The following is a 19943-nucleotide window of genomic DNA, read 5'->3' on the forward strand; positions in this document are numbered from 1 at the left end:
CTGTAATTAGATAAGAGAGAAGTGCTCTAGAAAAGTATGGAGAATGTTTCTTAAAAATATTATTATCTGGAGAAAACCTTCAGAGCCTAGCTAAACATAGTATTAGCTATCAATAATAAAAGTTAGACGTCTGACAATAAACCTCAAGGATTAATTCCAAAGAGGTGTCAAACTAAGAACAAATAGTTATATGTTTTCAAATAAATTAAAATATCAAATCATTTGATGTTTTTCTGTTGTATCATCATATTATATGATCAAATTTCTTTATGAGTTGTGGGGTTGATCGTTATTTTCACCAGTAAAATCTATACAAAAATTCCTCATCATCATCTATATTTTAATAAAAAATATATGTATGTGCACCTATAACATTATGTTTAACAATGAATTCAACATTAATCACTTTAAATATCTTTAGCTACACTTCTTCACGGGACAGTTTTAAGAAAATGTGGTCTTTTGAAATAAGAATCCGGGTCAAGCGTCAACAATAAGATAATGTTGATACAAGTTAAACATTATAAAGTACCAAAAACTTTACAGGTATTGAAAGGAACACAAAATGACAGAGTCTTTTTTTTTTTTTTTTTTGAACAAATCACAAAATGACAGAGTCTTTGATTGTTTCATCAATCAGAGGGATAAATATTTAAATTATTAAAAAAATATCAATTTGTCAGGCATCAGAAGTTTCGTGTTGTTTTGAATTATCAAAAAGAAGATTTCCTTACAATATCTCATATTAACCGGTGTAAAAAGATGTAGGGGTATAATCGTCCAACAAATTTTGAAGAAATTGTTGAAAACTCCAAATGGGTATTTACCTAAATAAGACATAAACCTTGTCTGTTCACTGCATATATTCAATTAAAAACAGTTAAATTTTATATTTTATTCTTAGAATGGATACTGAAACTGGTTAAAGTTTCTGCAAAAATTCTGTGAAAATACAATTGAATGTCACTCTCTTGACTGTGAGATCAGTTGTTTATGAAAGAACACTGACCTTGATAGAAGTAAGCATAGTGTTTGCGCTTGAATTTTGTCGATTTACTCCTCTAAAGCAACGCACAAGATAAATTACATTCCCTGCATTCTAAATGGAAATTGGTTTCACTGTTTCGGATTGCGAGATCAGTATTCTCGGGGACGAATACTTCGAGTATCTCCCACTATATATGATCCATGTTGGAAAAATGTTAGTCGGAGTCGGAACCGTCTGAACCTTTGGAGTTAATAAAAAATCACAAACATACCAGTGATTAATTGAATACTAGTTTTTGACTATGTATATGTATATACATTTAAATATTACATTTGTAATGAAACACGCTAACTCAGATGTTAAAGTTTCATTGATGAGCAGGATGCATAATCTCTTATTGGTTTCCCCTATGCACTTAATGTTGGCTTTATTTTTTCTTTTAGTGAAGGACAAATTCATTTTTTTTGTTTTTTTTACTTCTTCCAGTTGTTTTGCATTTTTTTTTTGCTACAGCAGCTCTATTTTTGTTTCAGCGTTTTCACCTTTTTCATCCTTTTATTATTCAATTCTACCAAACATATGTAGAGATCTTAGTCATCCAACTAAAATAGACTTGGTTTTAACATCAGTTAAAATAAAAACATGTATTTACAAAAACTTCCGATTAACGTTCCGACTAAAAGCATATTGCAACGGTACTGGACTGCCATGTGCATAATCGCTGGCCGGGTGGCCACTTCACCCGAGTTTTCGAACATGGTAGTGGACTGCCATGTGCATAATCGCTGGTAGAACTCGACTTTCACAAGTTCGAACCTATCAATATTACAAATCTTTGTTTAACGAAGTAAATTAAGACCTCCTATTTTCAAATTTTGACCATAGTTTTACGGAAAAAAAAATTTTGACCAAGGATCGGCGGAGATAAAGATTTTGAGATGATTATTTAATGATTAGCAGAATCTATTAGGAAAATAAAAAGACATATGCCATCCAAATGCCAAAGTAGATTTCCCAAATCTAGTTATATATATACGCCAAATTGTTTCGCATCAAACCATACGTACTACATATGTTAGAATCTTCGTTATTGATTTTGTTTCTTGGTAATATGATATATATAAATCGTTTCATTTGTAGTTTAGAATAAATTAGTCAAAACATAATAATAATTATTATTACAGTATTATTAACATTCAAACCATGTATACTACTACTATACCCTTCCCGAGCTTTTGTAGTCATCTTGTTTTAAAATTTTCTCGAGCCTTGTGACTTCATTTTTTCAGGCCAAGATTGACATTATAACTGGATACCAAATTTTCACATAAAAGCCAATTGATTATAATACATCAAGCGTATGTCACAATAACATGTTTCTGTTATTATAGCTAACATTTTTTTTAATATAAGAACAACTAATTCTAAAGTTTGTAGCTACTAATGCAAATGTGGCAACAAAAAATACTGATATGAAAAAGAAAAGAAAGTAGATATGGGCTTTTCATTTCATATTTTATGTATAAGATTTGGGTAGCCAGGAACAAGCTTATTTTCGAGCACAAAGCAACGACAGCCCAAGACACGATAAGCGCAATTCGCTCTGCACGAGAATGGCAAGCGGCTCAACAGGAAGAAACAAGGGCTGCAACCTCTCTGGCTACAGCATCAGGCACTCCTAGGTCATGTCCTCCTGACACTGTTACTGTTAATTATTATGCTTCTTGGCACAACGACTCATCAGTTGCAGCTTTAGGCTGGTTCTTAGCTTCGTTCAGGGGAGCAGTGAAATCAGACGCTCATTGCGTGTGAGCCATGTCAGATCCCCCCTCTTAGCTGAAGCTCTGGCGCTACGAGAAGCCGTCACTGAAGCAGCCCGTCTCACCATCTCAAACGTCTGATTCCGATCCGACTCTCAGGTGCTCATTAGAGCTATAAATTCGAGGTCATATCCGGTGGAGATCTTTGGAGTTCTCATGGATATCGAGTTACTATCTTCATCTTTCTCCTTTATTGCTTTTTCTTTTATCCGTGGAGAGCAGAATCATGTCGCTCTGACTCTCTTGCTAGATCGACATAGTGTCGTACCCCTGTATTGAACACTTTTCTGCGTTGAATTTGATCTAATGTTGCCCAGAAAAATGTATAAGTTTGAAATATAATATTTACGTAGTGTTTTTTCAAATAAACTGGTTTCTCTAAATAATCGACTGAATTAATATATTTGTCTAACTATTACCATTCAAAAGAAAATTCATCACACGGAACTGGCGAAATCAGTTCATCTACACATTATACTACTAAGTAACTGGTGGATTTTGTCTCCGATATCTATGTATTGCTCCGGTTTGCCCCTTTTGGGGATGAAATATTAATATATAATTGTTATTAAAAAAAACAAAAAAAAAACTGGTGGATTTTGATGAGATAAGAGAAAAACAAGTCAGTAATTTTAATGAGGACAATCTAAACACAATTACAATTGAGTTCACATCGGATAACGTGGAATCTAGACTTAGTACTTTGATATGAATGTGATATACTGCAAAAATAGGCAATCGGCTTACTCACTACTACTGTGGTTAGTATACAGAAGGATGCTAAAAGGTAGAATAGAATCGAGCGGCAAATAAAACCTCTATTTTTGACTTCATGACAATGGTCCCAAAAATGGCTAAACATTGCATTTTATTGGACCTTGCATTTAGGCCGATAGGGGATGATTAGGACAGGGGATGATTGGTTAGAATATATGTGTAGAAGTTCCGCTGTACTATTTAGTTTGTAGTTATTTTTATTGTAGCTATATGTTATTTTGTTGTAAAAAGATATTACAATTTCAAAATATTTTAATAGTTGTTTTAAGAAAAATAAATAAAACATGAACAAACAAAAAATAAGGCTATAGATTATATAACTAAATTTTAACTTTTAAATAAACCTACATCATGATTGGTTAGAATTAGTAATTTAAAAATAAATAAGGTTATAATACCAAGTTTAAGCCCAACCAATCATCACAATATTTCAGTATCATTACTGCATACTTTTCCAAAGTATATACATATATGCCACTAGGTTTTCATTCGACAAAAAGAGATGGAAATCAAGAAAAATAAATATAAGGCAAATCTAACCTGTTTTAGATCTGTTTAATCCAGATTTCGGTCTGGTTTTGGTTCGGTTTTTCTGATTTTTTGATATTTCGGTTTTAGCTACCATATTAAAACAATCTGATTTGGTTTTATTCGGTTTATATACTATCGATTTTAAGTTTATTCAGTTTTATACCAAAAAAATAACTATATTTATCTTTTATAACAAATTTTAGATTATATGATTAAAAATCAGATTAATTAAAACATAAATATATATCCCTTACTCTATATACACTGTATAAGGAAATTATAAAATTCCTCTCACCGAAAGGCATCGAGTACTTCAAGGCAAACTAGGTCTGCGGATTCAGTTTCTTCACTTAATCCGGTTCGGTTAGTTTGGTATTCAGTTAGTTCGGGTCAGTCGAAATCTCACCTTAGTGAATCAAAATTTTTTTTGGTTCGGTTCATTTTCGGTTTCAAAAAAAAATAACCAAAGTTTTGGGTATTATGGTTAATTCAATTATTTTTTTTGCTTAAACTGAATAAAATTTGAAAATTTTTGGTTAATTTCAGTTCGGATTTTGGTTAACTCGGTTCAGTTTATTTCAGGTATTTCAATTCAGATTTGATTTCTTTGGTTTGGAATTTTTTAATATTGTTTGGAATTTTTTTTAGAAAACCAAACTAACCAATTACCGAACCGAACCAAAAACCAAAAAATAAAATTTTGTTACCTAACTTTCGAACGAATTAACCGGAAACCAAATTTTTTGATACGTTCGGTTAAAATCCCAGTCCTAGGACAAACCAACTAACATTCTTTAATTTCTTACTATGTTCAACTTTTTCTCTAAACCAAATGAGCATGTTACTAATTAAGAGATTAATAAAAATATAAGATATTAGAATAGAACTAAGAACATTGAAATTGTATCCAAATAATAGTAGTTTAATTGTACGGGCTAAGGATAAAGGGGAAACAAAATTGATACTATTTGGATAGACACGCTTCAAATTTCCTTTGAAAGCATAGAGCTTGGTCGTTGATATTGTTTTTTTAGAGAGTAGTTGGACCTCGATTTAGATACCCTAAAACATATAAATTATTAGATTTTTGAGAAATTATAATTGAAGTAAGGTAAAAGAGCAAGAGCATCTCCGACCCCGTTACATATTTCTACTCCATTTTCTCAATTTGGAGTAAAATAAGGAATGGGTTGGGATACCCTAACATATTATTTAAAAAATATTTTGGTGGAATACTCATGGGCATGTTAAACAATCGTAACTTTTTTTCATGTACTTTGGTCTTGGATATCTTTGCATGAACTTCTGTATCAAATAAAAGTAAATAAAATAAATATTTTTCATGTTTTGTATTTTCTATTGCCTGATTCGATTAGTTTTGGAAAAATACATTTAGTGCTACAGAATAGACTGGTTATCACGTTGTCTGATCCAAGTATAAAATGTTTTCCAACTAATATAAGAAAATAGACTGATAATCTGTTATATCCCAACCACTTGTGAGTAAGACTAAGTCCAAACTGGCTAAACAATGTTTTTATGAATGTCTAAGTACTTATTTATAAATTTAAAACAGCAGCTAATAAACTATTGTATACGCATACACATGCATGAACAATACGAACACAACCAAAGGACCAACCAATCAACGACACATTTTGGATCCATTATACGCACGGGATATACATATAATTATTTGAACTTTTTTTATAAAATTCTTATTACGTACTCCCTCCGTTTCTAAAAGATCTGTTTTAGAGTTTTCATACTTTTTAATAAAACATATTAAAACTTAGCTATAAATGCATAGTTTTTTGTAATTTTATATTTCCTATATTTTTAAACCAATAAGATTTTAAGAAATGCAATTAATATTTTTGAACTTCACAATTTTTCATTATTAGTTGACAAAAATTACATTGAAATATAAAATATGTATTTTTTTGAAATAAAAATTTTATCTAGAATATGGATCTTTTAGAACAGAGGGAGGGAGTATAATAATAAGAAACTGATCACTCAAACATTTATTCTATTATTAATGGCTACTATTTTCAGTCGAAATGCAATATTTTGAGAGAGAAAGGGACGGAGCGAAGGGGACAAAGAAGAGGCACTCGTGCAACTGGAGATTTTCGATGTACTATACACTACAGCTTTAAATTAAGAGTTTAGCCTCCACAAAATAATGCTAGTTTTTGAAAAAAAATAGAGTAATTAATTCCATTAATTCCCGACTTCGATTTTCAGTGATGTGCAGATAAAAGCATATACTAGTATTTAATGTGCGCGTGTGGGTGGACATTCCCCCTCTCTCCATCTATGCACACGTACATCTAACTATTAATTACCTGTATATTAGTATTTCAACCTCTATGGTGGTTCACACGATATACGTCGTTTCATCACATCGACATTCATTTGCATTTATGAGTGCACGGGTCATGTATGTATATATATATATTTTAGGACCAAAAATATATATATCTAGATATTTTAAATTTCAAATTGGTTATTTTATCTATTTTGCACCAATCAAGATTTAAGTATTTTCCTTGGCGCAATGACCGTGGGAAAGATCCAAACTTGATGTCAAGTTATTTATAGAGAAACGATAACAACCTGATCAGACATCTCCAATATAATACTCTATTCTTTTTCAATTTCTCCAATATAATATTCTATTTTTTTTCCAAAATAGAATAAAAATAAATATGAAGTAAAAATGCTCTAATCTAATTCTTTTTTCATTCTATAATAAAGTGATGAACAAATAAAAAATAGATTATTCCATTTATGAAGTAAACTCTATCATGGAATGAAATAGGAAGTTGGAATATTGTTTACTCAATAACCACTTTTACTTCGTTCGAGTTTGGAGATGCTAATATTATAGATATTTAGTGATTAATTTCGATGGTTGACCAAGACAAAAGACGGGAAGGTGCCTAATTTGCCACATCTCTTTGAAATGGACGTGTTTTGAATTCCCTCACATTTGTTGGCTCTTGTACCCTTCTGCAATAATTTCATTTCCTCACGTAACATATATTTCGAAAGCTACCAAATCAGCCGACACATATCTTTATTCTATATCTAACTTTTTTATTAAAATATTTTTGGACTTTTTGGGTTTTACAACTTTACAGAAATATAATATATCTAAGTATCTAACACTATTACTAGTTGTTCCAGTTGCATATTAGACTACTACGAGCAATCAATCAACACAAACAATTAAAGTAGTAGAAGGAACAAATTCTGCTATGTTCTCATTAGGTTTTCCGGTTATAAGTTTGTGCTGGTCTGTAAGCAAATATTTCCTCAATGGCTTTAATTCTTTTTATTTTTTTACATTTTGAAGTTGTATTATATATCAAAAATTAATTTAAAAGCTATTTAACAGAAAAAGGCAAACAGCCTTAATTAAATGGGAAAGATAACATTCAAGATTTGATCCTAAGTCCGTACTGTTAGGATCTGAATCCTAAAATTTATAATGATATTATTAGAACCGATTTTGAAAATGCAAATACAAAAGTGACAATGGCTAAAAGCGAGTTCTATCTAAGGACTACGTCTATATTCGTACAAAAGCAGTGACTGAACTGTCTTTAGCCATGGCCGCTAACAATGTCAACTCTCAGCAAAGGAGATTTTGATGTCTGCGTAGGTGCGACTAACCGACTTGGTAAGCGAAAAAGATGGGACGCATGAACAAACGTACGTCAACTCCAGGAGACACGCCAAGGTTCACAAGTGTACAACGCTAGCAAAAAAACTCCTTAGTTTATCTTGTTTTCATCAGCCACTCAATTTAGTAGAGTGATATGGAATAAAAATTCTCATGCAAAATCAAAATGGATAAGCAAAGTGAATATTTTTTTTGGGTTTAAAAAATCTTTATTGTTATTTAAAGAGAATACTATATATACCATCACTAGTACTAATATCTCACATATTTAGAGTTTAGAATGATATTAATATTCTTTCTCATAAAAAATATATTTATCTTTTACTATAAAACATTTTAAACACTTATTTACAATTAAATAGTTGAGAATTTCTCACTAAAATTTCTCATTAATTACTTTTATATTCTTCTTGTTTAATCGGTTTATCGCAAAATCCCAACCATTGTAAAACTAGACCTAGCCAATTAAGTACACATGCAAGATAATTTTTTTAATATACTATCTGTTTCATAATATGAAAATTTTAGAAGTAATTTTTTATTTTAAAATATAAATTGCTATTTCATTTATACAAATTTAAAAATTACATGTTTTATATTGGTTGAACTATATTTAATTTAAATGATACTTTCTGATGCATGGTTGATATTTTTTTTGGGGTCAAATATTGATATTTTTAATTTCCATTTTTTTATAAAATAATAATAGAATAAAAGAGTGTTTTTAATATGTGTTAAAACTAAACATACAAATTAATAATGAAGACAAAACACATAAATTACGTGGTACAAATTAGACTTACTCACGTAGTCACGTACATGCAAATTGGTAAAGACGTGTGTGTGTCATGTCATTTTCTAAGAGCATGATTAACCCAGTCTCTTAGATGGGTCTTTAAGGAGAATTACAATTAAAAGAAAAAGAAAAATTGCAATTAAGACAAAGAACGTCTCCTAAATAGGAGTTAGAAGAACCGTCCCTTATTAGACACGTGTTTTAATTTTATTGGAGAGAGAATTTCAGAAGGCAAAAAAAAATTGATCACCGAGTCGTCGTTCTTTCGGTGCTCTCTCTCTCTCTCTCTCTCTCTCTCTCTCTCTCTCTCTCCTTTTCTCCCGAAAATCGCATGCATCTAGAATCGAATCAAGCTTTTGTTCTGTGAATCGAAAGGTACAAAGTTTGTTGTTTTGTGATTGTATTCAGATTTTGAGAAGGGAAAAAAAAACCGACTTTGTTTGTTTTCGTTCTCTATCTCTCTCTCTCTCTATTGATTACGAAAATCGCATGTGATGGCGAATCGTTCTACTTGATAAGCAAACAAGAAAGGAACTTATATCAGCTTTACGACTTCATATGGACAGTAATTTACAAGGTATGTAACTGCACATTAAAAAAAGAATGTGGACTTGTTTGCATTTAAGTAGTTGTTCACGCTTGTTCCATTTGAAGTAGATTGAAAAGTCTCAGACTTCCTGTAGCTTTGCTATTTGGTAAGTTCTGCCTTGTTTATCTGTTACAGATGAAAGTTCCGGTGAAGAAATAAAGGAAACTACTTCATCCACTCGCTCAGAAAGTGTGACCATCAAAAGAAAGATCAGAAGCAGGGAAGAGTCTACAGAAGATGACTGCATTAGCTCTGATGCTTATGGCAATGACCATGGAGAAAAAAGAGTAAAACAGTCTACTCAGAAAAAATTGAACGCCAAATTTTCTTCAAAAACTAGTGAACAAAAGTCATTAGCCAAAACAGGTTTGTCATGTGTTACACAAAAAGTAAACACTTTGTACTATATACTGGCAATCTACATAGAGTATTATGAAACACTATGTGTTGCTTTATCTTCTTAGGTAAGCAGAAGCTTCGGTTAAAAGAGGAAGAAGCATCATTGACCGTATCTAGCAAAGTCCTCAGAACCGATTAAATCATATCATCCTCAATTCAAAGTCAACCATGGACGATACTTGCCCATAAGAAGCCTGAGGAAGACTAGAAAGCTTATAACCCAATGACAATGAGACCTCCTCCTCTCCCAGAGGGTACCAAGTCTGTAAAGATTATGACTTGGAATGTTAATGGATTGAGAGCATTGTTGAAGCTAGAGAGCTTCTCTCCTCTGCAACTTGCGCAAAGAGAAAACTTTGATGTGTTGTGCTTTCAGGAGGCAAAGATCTAGGTCATTACATAACATTAGCCTTTCTTATGTTTAAAAGGATTAAATTTTTGTGTACTAAATACATCTATTACACTAATGTTAGGTGAAGGATGTTGAGGAAGTTAAAAAAGCACTTAGTTAGGAATGTCAAATAGGTTAATTCGTCCCGTCCCGTCCCGTACCGCAGCGGGCTCGTCTTCGAGCGGGTCACGGCGGGCCAGACCCGCGCGGGTTGCGGTCCTTAAAATGGCTGACCAAACTCGTACCGTAAAACATGTAGGCCTTTGCGGATCAGCCCGCGGGACATAGAATTACAAACGAACATATGGCTCATGAACGCTTCAAGATATGATTCAAGGCGCTTTATCAGTTTCATGACGAGTGAGTTTAGTCGATGATTGAATTGGATAAGGCAATACACTTGTTAGTTGAAGATTTTAGTTGGATCAAAACACTAGTTTATTTACTTTTGTTAGACTCCAAACATTTTAAAAATAAACAATACTTTAGTTGCTGAATCCAAATATTATAACTCATAAGTTCATAACAAATGCTTTAGTTTTATGAATCCAAAATTATATAAAACTAACACCAAATCAAAGATGCTAATCCCAAAAATAAATAAAAAGAAACACCAATCACACTTCTTATTCTTCATCTTTATCACCAACAAGCGACAAAAAGATAGAAATTTCTCTTCTTCACCATCAACTTCATCTTCTGCAAATAAGAATAATAGAAGTGAGTTAAAGATATATTGAAACCTAAAACTCCAAAATGTATGATAGTGTGAACAAATACATATAGGCAAAACTATGAAGAACCCATTGCGGGAACTAGATCTTTTTCTTCGGTGGAAAGTGAGTTTTCAAACATCTTATGATGACTCGAAGAAGCTCCACAAGTGCAGATCGAAGGCGCTTGGGAGACCGGAAGCATCATCAACCCTGAAACCACCATCACCGGAGCTACATAACGTCGAATCGCCTTCTCTCTCTCTCAATGTTTTAGGCGAAAGCATAAATGGGGACTTAGGGTTGCGGGCCTTTAAAATCCCCCAGGTTAAGCCCATCCCGCTTTCGACCCGTCCCGCTTTCGACCCGTCCCGCTTTGAACCCATCCCGCGAGGCCCGCAATTTTGCGGGCTTACCAAATGGAGGCCCAATCCCGTCCAGCAGGAAGCCTTTACGGGCCAGGCCCGCGGTCCAGGTCGTTGATTGCCATCCCTATTCTTAGTGATGGCTACGATCATAGTTTCTGGTCGTGTAGCGTCTCAAAACTTGGTTACTCTGGAACTGCTATTATCTCACGAGTAAGACAAGAATGTGATTAATGGTGTTTGATACACAAAGTTTTTTTTTTTTTTTAAGAACCCCAAAATAAGAGTTTACCATTGGAGATCCAAAATCAAAGCAGTTCTTAACTAAGATTCTTAATTAGTTTTAATTACTAAAATAATGAATAAGAGACTCAAATGGGGTTATGGGTTAATCATGCTCTAAGGATCTAGACTTGGATACACGCTTGGCTTAAAGTCACATTCCACTGCAACTTTATTTGCACACCAAGACAAAGCCCATTAAACTCCTCACTCTCTCGTCGTCATTGGTTTTATTTTCTAAAAAATTGAGCAATAACAGATTTATAAGATTAAAGAGTCAATAGAGACTTATATAGAGAATACTAATGTTTGACCCAAATAAAAAATTTAAAGATAAGGATTAGATTGTTGAGGTTTAGGAGAAATCTTCGTATAATCAAATAAAAAAAAGAACAACCAATATATTTTATTAATCAAATATTGCATTATACGAATGATTTATAGTGTAAAGTGAATCTAAAATCTATAAAATCCTTATGAAAAGACAAAAGCTCAAAATTTTTAAAATTTTTTAAAAAATTTTCTTTTCTAAAAAATTGTTTCTTTTCTAAAAAAGACAAAAGCTCAAAATTTTTTAATGAGTCTGAAGAAAAAACCTAAAAATTATTCTGGCGCACAAAAATGCTAACGAGACAAAATAAAACACCTAATTTATTTTAATGGAGAACCGTAGCCGACAAAATACACACCAGCGCAACCACATCTTTAGAAAACTGACAAGAGTAACTGAGATAAAGGGTCATGAGTGGAGAGGCTCGTCAAAGAAGAAAAACAAGGGAATAACGAGTTGGTGATGCCCAGCCAGCCGTCTCTGATTGTTGCCGTAGTCAGTCGCTGCCGGAGATCTTTTTCAAGACTCGCCGTCGTTCAATAAACGATGAGCTTACGCAGCGACGCAGTGACACAGTGACAGATGTAGGCTTTTATTTTGTTGGGGGTAAATCAAATATAAACACAGAAAACAAAGTTAAAATATGCTTTTTAGTAAGGGAAAACAACTAAAGTTTATACATGTTAAAAGTTAGTTCAAAAAAAAAAAAGTTTATACATGTTATAAAGAATTTGAAATTAACATGGGGGCAAGTACCACCAACTTGGGTCACCTACATCTGCCACTGAGCTTACGCATCGGCGCCCCCAACAATTCAAGCACCCCCAAAACCAACTTACCACAAAAAGTTGTCGGCTCTTCCCTCCACCTCTGCTTAAACTCTCGGGATGTGAAGAGGTTACTGAGAAGAATAAGAAATACCGCACGGGCAGAAGGAGTACGACGGCGGAAGATCTAAGCATGCATGACTGCTGTTCGTCACCGGAACGAAGCCGGAGCCGCCGAGGAGGATACAAGACGTCACATCAGAACAACATAGGAGGCATACTAACCGGACCCGCTCATGATACTACAAAAACCTCTATAAATTAATAATGTTGGGAATACACCAAAACTATAATTTTTTATTAATTTATAGAGATATTAATTTATATAATATTAATTTAAAGAGTTCAACTTACACCTGCTTTGGAATAATTTAATTTGATTGAAATGATCCATGAGAAATTATCTGTTAGAGTTAATCATAAGTATTCTAAGGCGAAATCTAGAATAAACCTACGAAACTTATAATTTCATATTTTGTCACTAAGAAAAAAGCGTCTACGAATTAGTGACATTCCGCCATATTCTATATACTATCGTTTCTTTACTCCATTATACCACCAATCAATCATATATTAACTAAGCTCGAGTACATTTTTAAAACTGTTTGATGTATCAAACTATCAATCATTTAGGTTTTTTTGACATATCTCTGTTAGGCATATAGTATAATATTAGTTTTCTTAACAGTAGATTCCTTTCTGTAAAAATATTGATTCCGATATTTCTCAAACGTCATGGACGGACGATGACAACTGCAGACGCATGCCAGTGTGCACAGATCTTTAATTACATTTATGTGTGTACATTTACATCTTCGTAATACAAGGCGGACACAAATTCAAACTAGCAGTTAGAACAGAGGCATGAATGTTGTAAAACCAAATTAACCAATGCTCCAGTTACAAAATAAAATAAAATAACCAATGGTTCCCCCTCTTCGCTACATAAATTCACTTGACTCATTTGAAGAAAAAACCTCCCTTCTTAAGAAAAATTGAGTAGAATTGAGTATGGCCTCTACAAAATAGATACGATTATTATGCCTTTTCTCTAAAAACACATAGACACTATTCACAAACTTAGTCACGATTCTGCTTTTGTAAGTATATGTATAATCGATTTGTTACAAATTATGTCATCCATCACATTTACAAAACCCATTAAGATGCAGCAATAAAGTAATAAACTTTAATTTACCTGAAAAGAAGAATCTTCTCTCACCCACTACCAAACAAGCATTCATGTCTGAGATCTTGAAGAATGAGTTGGTGGTTTAAGTACTACTCTGTATACGTCCCTTTCCAGTTTCCCCTGATACTGTATTAAAAATTATCTTAATTTTAACTAATTACCTTTTGAATATTCAGTTTAACAGCTTTGAGGGCATTTCCAACACTCCTTTTATCCCTTCATTTTTTGAAGGATTTTGCACTCCAAAAATCTTTCATTCCTTTAAATTTTAATGGAGTGAATAGTATACTCTCAAATTTGAGGATATACTCTCAATAACATGAATAACTTTTTATATATCATATTTTAGTACTTATTTTTATATTTTTAAATTTATTCTAATTTAAAATATTTTATTAACACTTTTTATATTATTTATAGTTATATTTGATTACATATTATTATAATTTTTCAATAATATTTTATTTTTATATGTTTCAAATAGTATATTTATTGATTTTTAAAAGTTTAGTGATTATAGTTAATTATTAATAACATTAAGGATTAAAGTGTAAATTGTTAATTTTTCTAAAAATAATTTTAAGGGTGACTGTTGGAGAACTACTCTTCATCCCTTTATTTTAAGGGTGGACCATATTAAAAATGAGAGTACTTATGCCCTAAAACTAGGTCTGAGCATTTTACACGGATCCAAAAACCCGAACAACAACCGACTTAAATATATCTGACCCAAAACCTAACCTAAAATTTACAAGTATTTATTGGATCCAAAATTTTTCAACCCGAAATAACCGGAACCGAAAAGAACCGACATGAATAGAACTGACCCGATAAGAATTAATATCTGACTTAAAAACATGAATATCCAAAACTATGATTTTTTTGTTCTATTTTGTATATTTTATTTTACGATTTAGTTGAAATATATTTTTGTTAACAATCTTTGTTATTATTTTTATAGCGTTTTTAAGTAATGTGAAGCTTTAAATGTAAAATTTAAAGTTTAAAAATGTTATTTATATCGATGGGGTTTGGGTATTTCGTATCTTTTTCAGATCATAAATATCCGAACCCGACCTGGACCCGATATGGATTCAACAATTACGGATATTTTACAGATATATTAGTTATAGACATGTACCAATCCGGACCCGAAAAAAACCGACCGGAATCCGAATCAAAATTTCATAAGTACCTATTCGGTCCAAATGCCTAGGACCCGAAAGATCCGGATCTGAAAATAACCGGCCCGAACCCGACCCAGATACTCGAACGCCCAAGCATACCTAAAACCATGCCGAGGGTGCGTAAATGACCTCTTTTTTCTACATGACTCCTTTTAATCAAACAACATGATTAAAAATCGGACTGGTGCAAAGTAAACTAATAAACTAGAGTTTGATCCGCACATCCGTGCGAGTATTATTTTTATTTTATAGATATATAATTAATGTATAATGTATGTAATAATAATTTATTGTTATATATAATATAATTCTATAATTCTATAGTTTTATTGTTTATGTTTTTTATTTGATATTATTAATATATAAAGATTTGTTATATACATTTTAATTTATTATTAATTGTTATTATATAAAAATATAATATCTAGTTCGGTACAATAAATTCATAACTTGAAATAATCAAATAGATAATCTCACTCAAAATATATATTTTTAATTTCTACAGTGTCCATACAAAATATTTTTTTAAATTTAATTAGTTATACTATAGAACAAATATTTGTTTAGGATCATTTTTATTTTATTTTTGGGTTTCAACAAATATACTTTAGCGTCTACAGTTTTAGTATATATTAGGATTTTATAAGTGAATTGTATACATGCTTTACAAATTTTAACATGTTTTAATGGTAAATGATTTTTTAATGATTCTTTTTAAATAAAATAAGTTAGTTTATTAATTTAATATAATTTTTATATTTAATTTATATAGTAATTCTATTTTAAAATAATATAGGCTATAAATAGAAAACTTATGAAAATAGTATACAATTCTTTTATAATAAAATCTTAATTAACATTGTTTTAAATAATATTATACTTTTAATTATGAAATTAATTAATGCATTATTATATAAAAATATTTAATTTTTAGTAATATTTTGTTATATTTTTTGTCAATAGATTTTTTATAATTAAAAATAATATTAAAACAATTTTATAGGTGAAGTTGTTATATGTGTTGATTATATAAGATGTTATATCTTAATGATACCAAAATCTTAATTTGAAATAAATAAAATATGATTTTCTATTGAAGATTCATTTTTTTAAAAGTCACGCATAAATAGAAGTTGTGACCTCTATTTTAATTGAATATATATATATACCCTCGGATTTCTTTCTTTTTTGTCATCCTTCAGATTCAGTATTTCGATATGTTTTACTTATCTTATATGAATATTAAGATCTATATGTTTTACTTAGGTGACATATATGTGATATGTGGCTAAATGTTTTACTTCCGTTTCTAAATTTGCACAACCTTTTTTCTTTGAAAACTACATTAATGTGTCAACATTCTTTAAATCAAAAATCTAAATCTACAAAACAAACAGTTACAGAAGAATATTGGTTTTAAAAGTCAATTTTCTTACAATTTTAAATTAGTGCTTTAAATTTCTTTGACAATAATTCTATAGCAACAGATCTATAGTTACAATGTTGACAAAAAATATCCATAGTTACAATTAAGAAAACAATCCTTAAATTATAAAGTAAAAATTCTAATCTATAGTTTCACTCTCATCAATCAAAGTGACTGGTTGAGTTGTATACACTTCTCTTTAGTTTTAATTTCTCATCTACAATCTTTAAAGTGTTCAAAAAAAATCTACAATCTTTAAAAATATCAATGATGCTTTAAGTCAATTTCTAAAACTACAACAAAAAGAATAAAAATACCAATCATGCTTTACTTATGTAGGAAAAATATACAGCTACATTAGATACACTTACAACAAAAATTATATAAAAAAAGTTTACAGCACAAGTTAGACAAGCTTTCGTTAATTTATGTATATAATGAATTTTTGCTACCGACTAATTTACCGCATTTTAGTCATAATATCAAATTAATGGATAGCCAAGTCGGCCATAATTGGTTTGATCCCTTGATTTCTTCCCAAATTATGTTAATTTGTTTCCTAATCGTCGTTGAAACAACTTTTTAGAGTAAGAATTCTTACACAGAGTTGGTTAAAAATTAAAAGCCACCCTCTCTCGTTTGACTCTTTATATATGGTAAGCCCGTCATCTTCGCTCTCGCTCTTGCTCTCTCATAGCCTAGCCTGCCCTTTAGGTGCCTATATAAACAATGCCACACACACTCATTGAGTCCCAAACTAAAGGCCCTTAACCATCTCTCTTTCTCTCTATCTATCTCTTGTTCTGTTCGAAAACAGAGAACAAAATATTTTTTAAAAAAAAAAAGAAAAAGAAAAAGGAGAGAAGATGGGTATAATGATGGTGATTTTTGGTCTTCTTTTGATCATTGTATGCATCTGCTCTGCTCTTCTCCGATGGAATCAGATGCGTTATTCCAAGAAAGGTCTCCCTCCTGGAACCATGGGCTGGCCAGTTTTTGGTGAAACCACCGAGTTTCTCAAACAAGGACCAGATTTCATGAAGAACCAAAGACTCAGGTACAAAGAAGTTTTTCCAAAAAAAAATTCCCCATACTACAATCTAAAAAAACCATTTTATCTATTTTATTTTAGTTTTTTCTTCTTAAAAATAAATATTAAACTTTTTTGTTTTGTTTTGATGATGATTTTGGATCATATCAGATATGGGAGTTTCTTCAAATCTCACATTCTTGGTTGCCCAACCATAGTCTCAATGGACGCAGAGCTCAATAGATACATTCTAATGAGCGAGTCGAAAGGATTAGTCGCTGGTTACCCACAATCCATGCTCGATATTCTAGGGACATGCAACATCGCTGCAGTTCACGGCCCGAGCCACAAGCTCATGAGAGGCTCATTGCTCTCTCTAATAAGCCCAGCCATGTTGAAAGATCATCTCTTGCCTAAGATTGATGAGTTCATGAGAAGCTATCTTTGTGGTTGGGATGAGCTCGAGACCGTTGATATCCAAGAAAAGACCAAACATGTACGTTTTTGCCTTTCTTTCTCCTTTCTTTGTTTTTAAACAATGAATCTGCATCTCTGGCCTGTTTCTTTATTGTGGATTTAATGTTTTCATTGTCAGATAAATTTATTATTTTTGATATATTATATTTTTCACACTTTAAAGAGATTATTGTGATATATTTATATGTCCATGTTTAGTGTATTATTAGTTCATGTTTGGTGCCTGCATGGGTAGAATCGTAATTGTCGATCTGCTAATGCCTGGATCTTTTTTTTTTGCTCTTATTAATTAAAATATTATGTTTGCTTATATTCGTTGTTGTTGTTATGCAGATGGCATTTTTATCATCGTTGTTACAAGTAGCAGAGACTTTGAAAAAAACAGAGGTTGAAGAATATAGAACAGAGTTCTTCAAGCTTGTTGTCGGAACTCTTTCGGTCCCAATCGATCTCCCAGGAACGAATTATCGCTATGGAGTCCAAGTAAATACTCGAATAATGACATCTAAAAACATAAAAGATGAAAACATGAAAATTTGCTGACGATTTTTTGGTTGCTTTTCAGGCAAGAAACAATATCGATAGGTTATTGACATCAGTTGTGCAAGAACGAAGAGGGTCAGGAAAAACATTCACAGACATGTTGGGTTACTTGATGAAGAAGGAAGATAACAAATACTTGTTAACTGATAAGGAGATTAGAGATCAAGTAGTAACGATTTTGTATTCGGGTTATGAGACTGTCTCTACAACTTCCATGATGGCACTTAAGTATCTCCATGATCACCCTAAAGCTCTTGAAGAACTTAGAGTATGTTCTTAAGAAACACTAAACCCGACTGTAGGTTTCTAGGATTTGACCCGGTTGGTTATTGATTTTTGGTTTTTGATTGCAGAGAGAACATTTGGCTATTAGAGACCGAAAACGACCCGACGAACCACTCAATCTCGACGATATTAAATCGATGAAATTCACTCGAGCTGTAAGCATTTTTCCCAACACATTAAATTATTAATATTTATAGTTCTTGATATTGACATTGTGATTTAATATTATTTTGGACCATTTCTAATAGGTGATCTTTGAGACATCAAGATTGGCAACGATTGTCAATGGTGTCCTAAGGAAAACTACTCACGACTTGGAACTCAACGGTAAGAGTATAATGATTTCGATTGTTAAAACTTAATGAATTTTATCATTATTAGTTTTTTTTTTTTTGTGGGTTTCTTTGTGGACCTTATATTACATCAATTATTTACAAATATAAATTAACCAATCCAGCAAAGCAATCATCTCCCTGTGACCCTCCATGGTTTTATTTCAATTATTTTGACAGAGGAGAAAATCAACCTTTACAATCTTTACAAAAATTATTCTATATGTATTAATAGGTATTTTATAATAATTACAGGGTATTTAATCCCAAAGGGTTGGAGAATTTATGTATATACAAGAGAGATCAACTATGATACATCTCTATATGAAGATCCAATGATCTTTAACCCATGGAGATGGATGGTAAGTATTTGCAATACTCAGTTTTTTGTTCTTTGAAAACTTTTGGCTCACATAGAGAGTTTCTTTGGATTTTTAAATATGCAGGAAAAGAGCTTGGAATCAAAGAGCTATTTCTTACTCTTTGGAGGTGGAGCAAGACTTTGCCCTGGAAAGGAATTAGGAATCTCTGAAGTTTCCAGCTTCATTCATTACTTTGTTACAAGATACAAGTATGTTCTTCACCCATGTTTGTTTAGTGTGCAAATATATGATTTTGTTGTTGTTGTGATTGATGATTTGAGACCTTAATATTTGGATTTGAATTTTTGTGCAGATGGGAGGAGAAAAGAGGAGAGAAGCTAGTGGTGTTTCCAAGAGTTTCTGCACCAAAAGGATACCATGTTAGGGTTTCACCTTACTGACTTTGTTTTGTCCTAATATTGAAATTATGTTATAATCAATTAACGGTCTTTTGTTAGGGTTACTTAACCTATTTTATCTCTCGAGTTCTTAGAGAAGTTGGATTATGTACAGAAATGAATATAGAAGCCAAAAGAAAATAATAAGTATTGAAATGTTGAGCTGTCTCTTAACTTGTAAAATTGTACACATAATTTTTACATTGCA

The 19943-nt window shown here is 31.7% G+C and overlaps 1 protein-coding gene and 1 pseudogene across 1 annotated transcript; both read left to right on the forward strand.

Annotated features, from left to right (window-relative positions):
* Nucleotides 1-2506: 2506 nt before the first annotated feature.
* Nucleotides 2507-11684, forward strand: LOC106397983 (annotated as a pseudogene).
* A 5378-nt stretch (nt 11685-17062) lies between these two features.
* LOC106400040 (cytochrome P450 85A2) lies at nt 17063-19943 on the forward strand. Its single transcript, XM_013840456.3, has 9 exons — nt 17063-17365; nt 17510-17834; nt 18149-18298; nt 18381-18626; nt 18712-18798; nt 18892-18970; nt 19231-19337; nt 19422-19546; nt 19651-19943. The coding sequence occupies exons 1-9, from the start codon at nt 17175-17177 to the stop codon at nt 19736-19738; spliced, it is 1398 nt and encodes a 465-aa protein (XP_013695910.1). The 5' UTR covers nt 17063-17174; the 3' UTR covers nt 19739-19943.

This window comes from Brassica napus, chromosome C9 (assembly GCF_020379485.1).
Source record: "Brassica napus cultivar Da-Ae chromosome C9, Da-Ae, whole genome shotgun sequence".
Lineage (NCBI taxonomy): Eukaryota > Viridiplantae > Streptophyta > Magnoliopsida > Brassicales > Brassicaceae > Brassica > Brassica napus.

Excerpts from the sequence above, each read along its gene's own strand:
- LOC106400040 (XM_013840456.3), top strand. The coding sequence starts at position 17,175 with ATGGGTATAATGATGGTGATTTTTGGTCTTCTTTTGATCATTGTATGC. Across the intron at positions 18,627-18,711 it reads AAGCTCTTGAAGAACTTAGA|AGAGAACATTTGGCTATTAG; the intron begins GTATGTTCTTAA and ends TTTTGATTGCAG. Across the intron at positions 18,799-18,891 it reads CGATGAAATTCACTCGAGCT|GTGATCTTTGAGACATCAAG; the intron begins GTAAGCATTTTT and ends CATTTCTAATAG.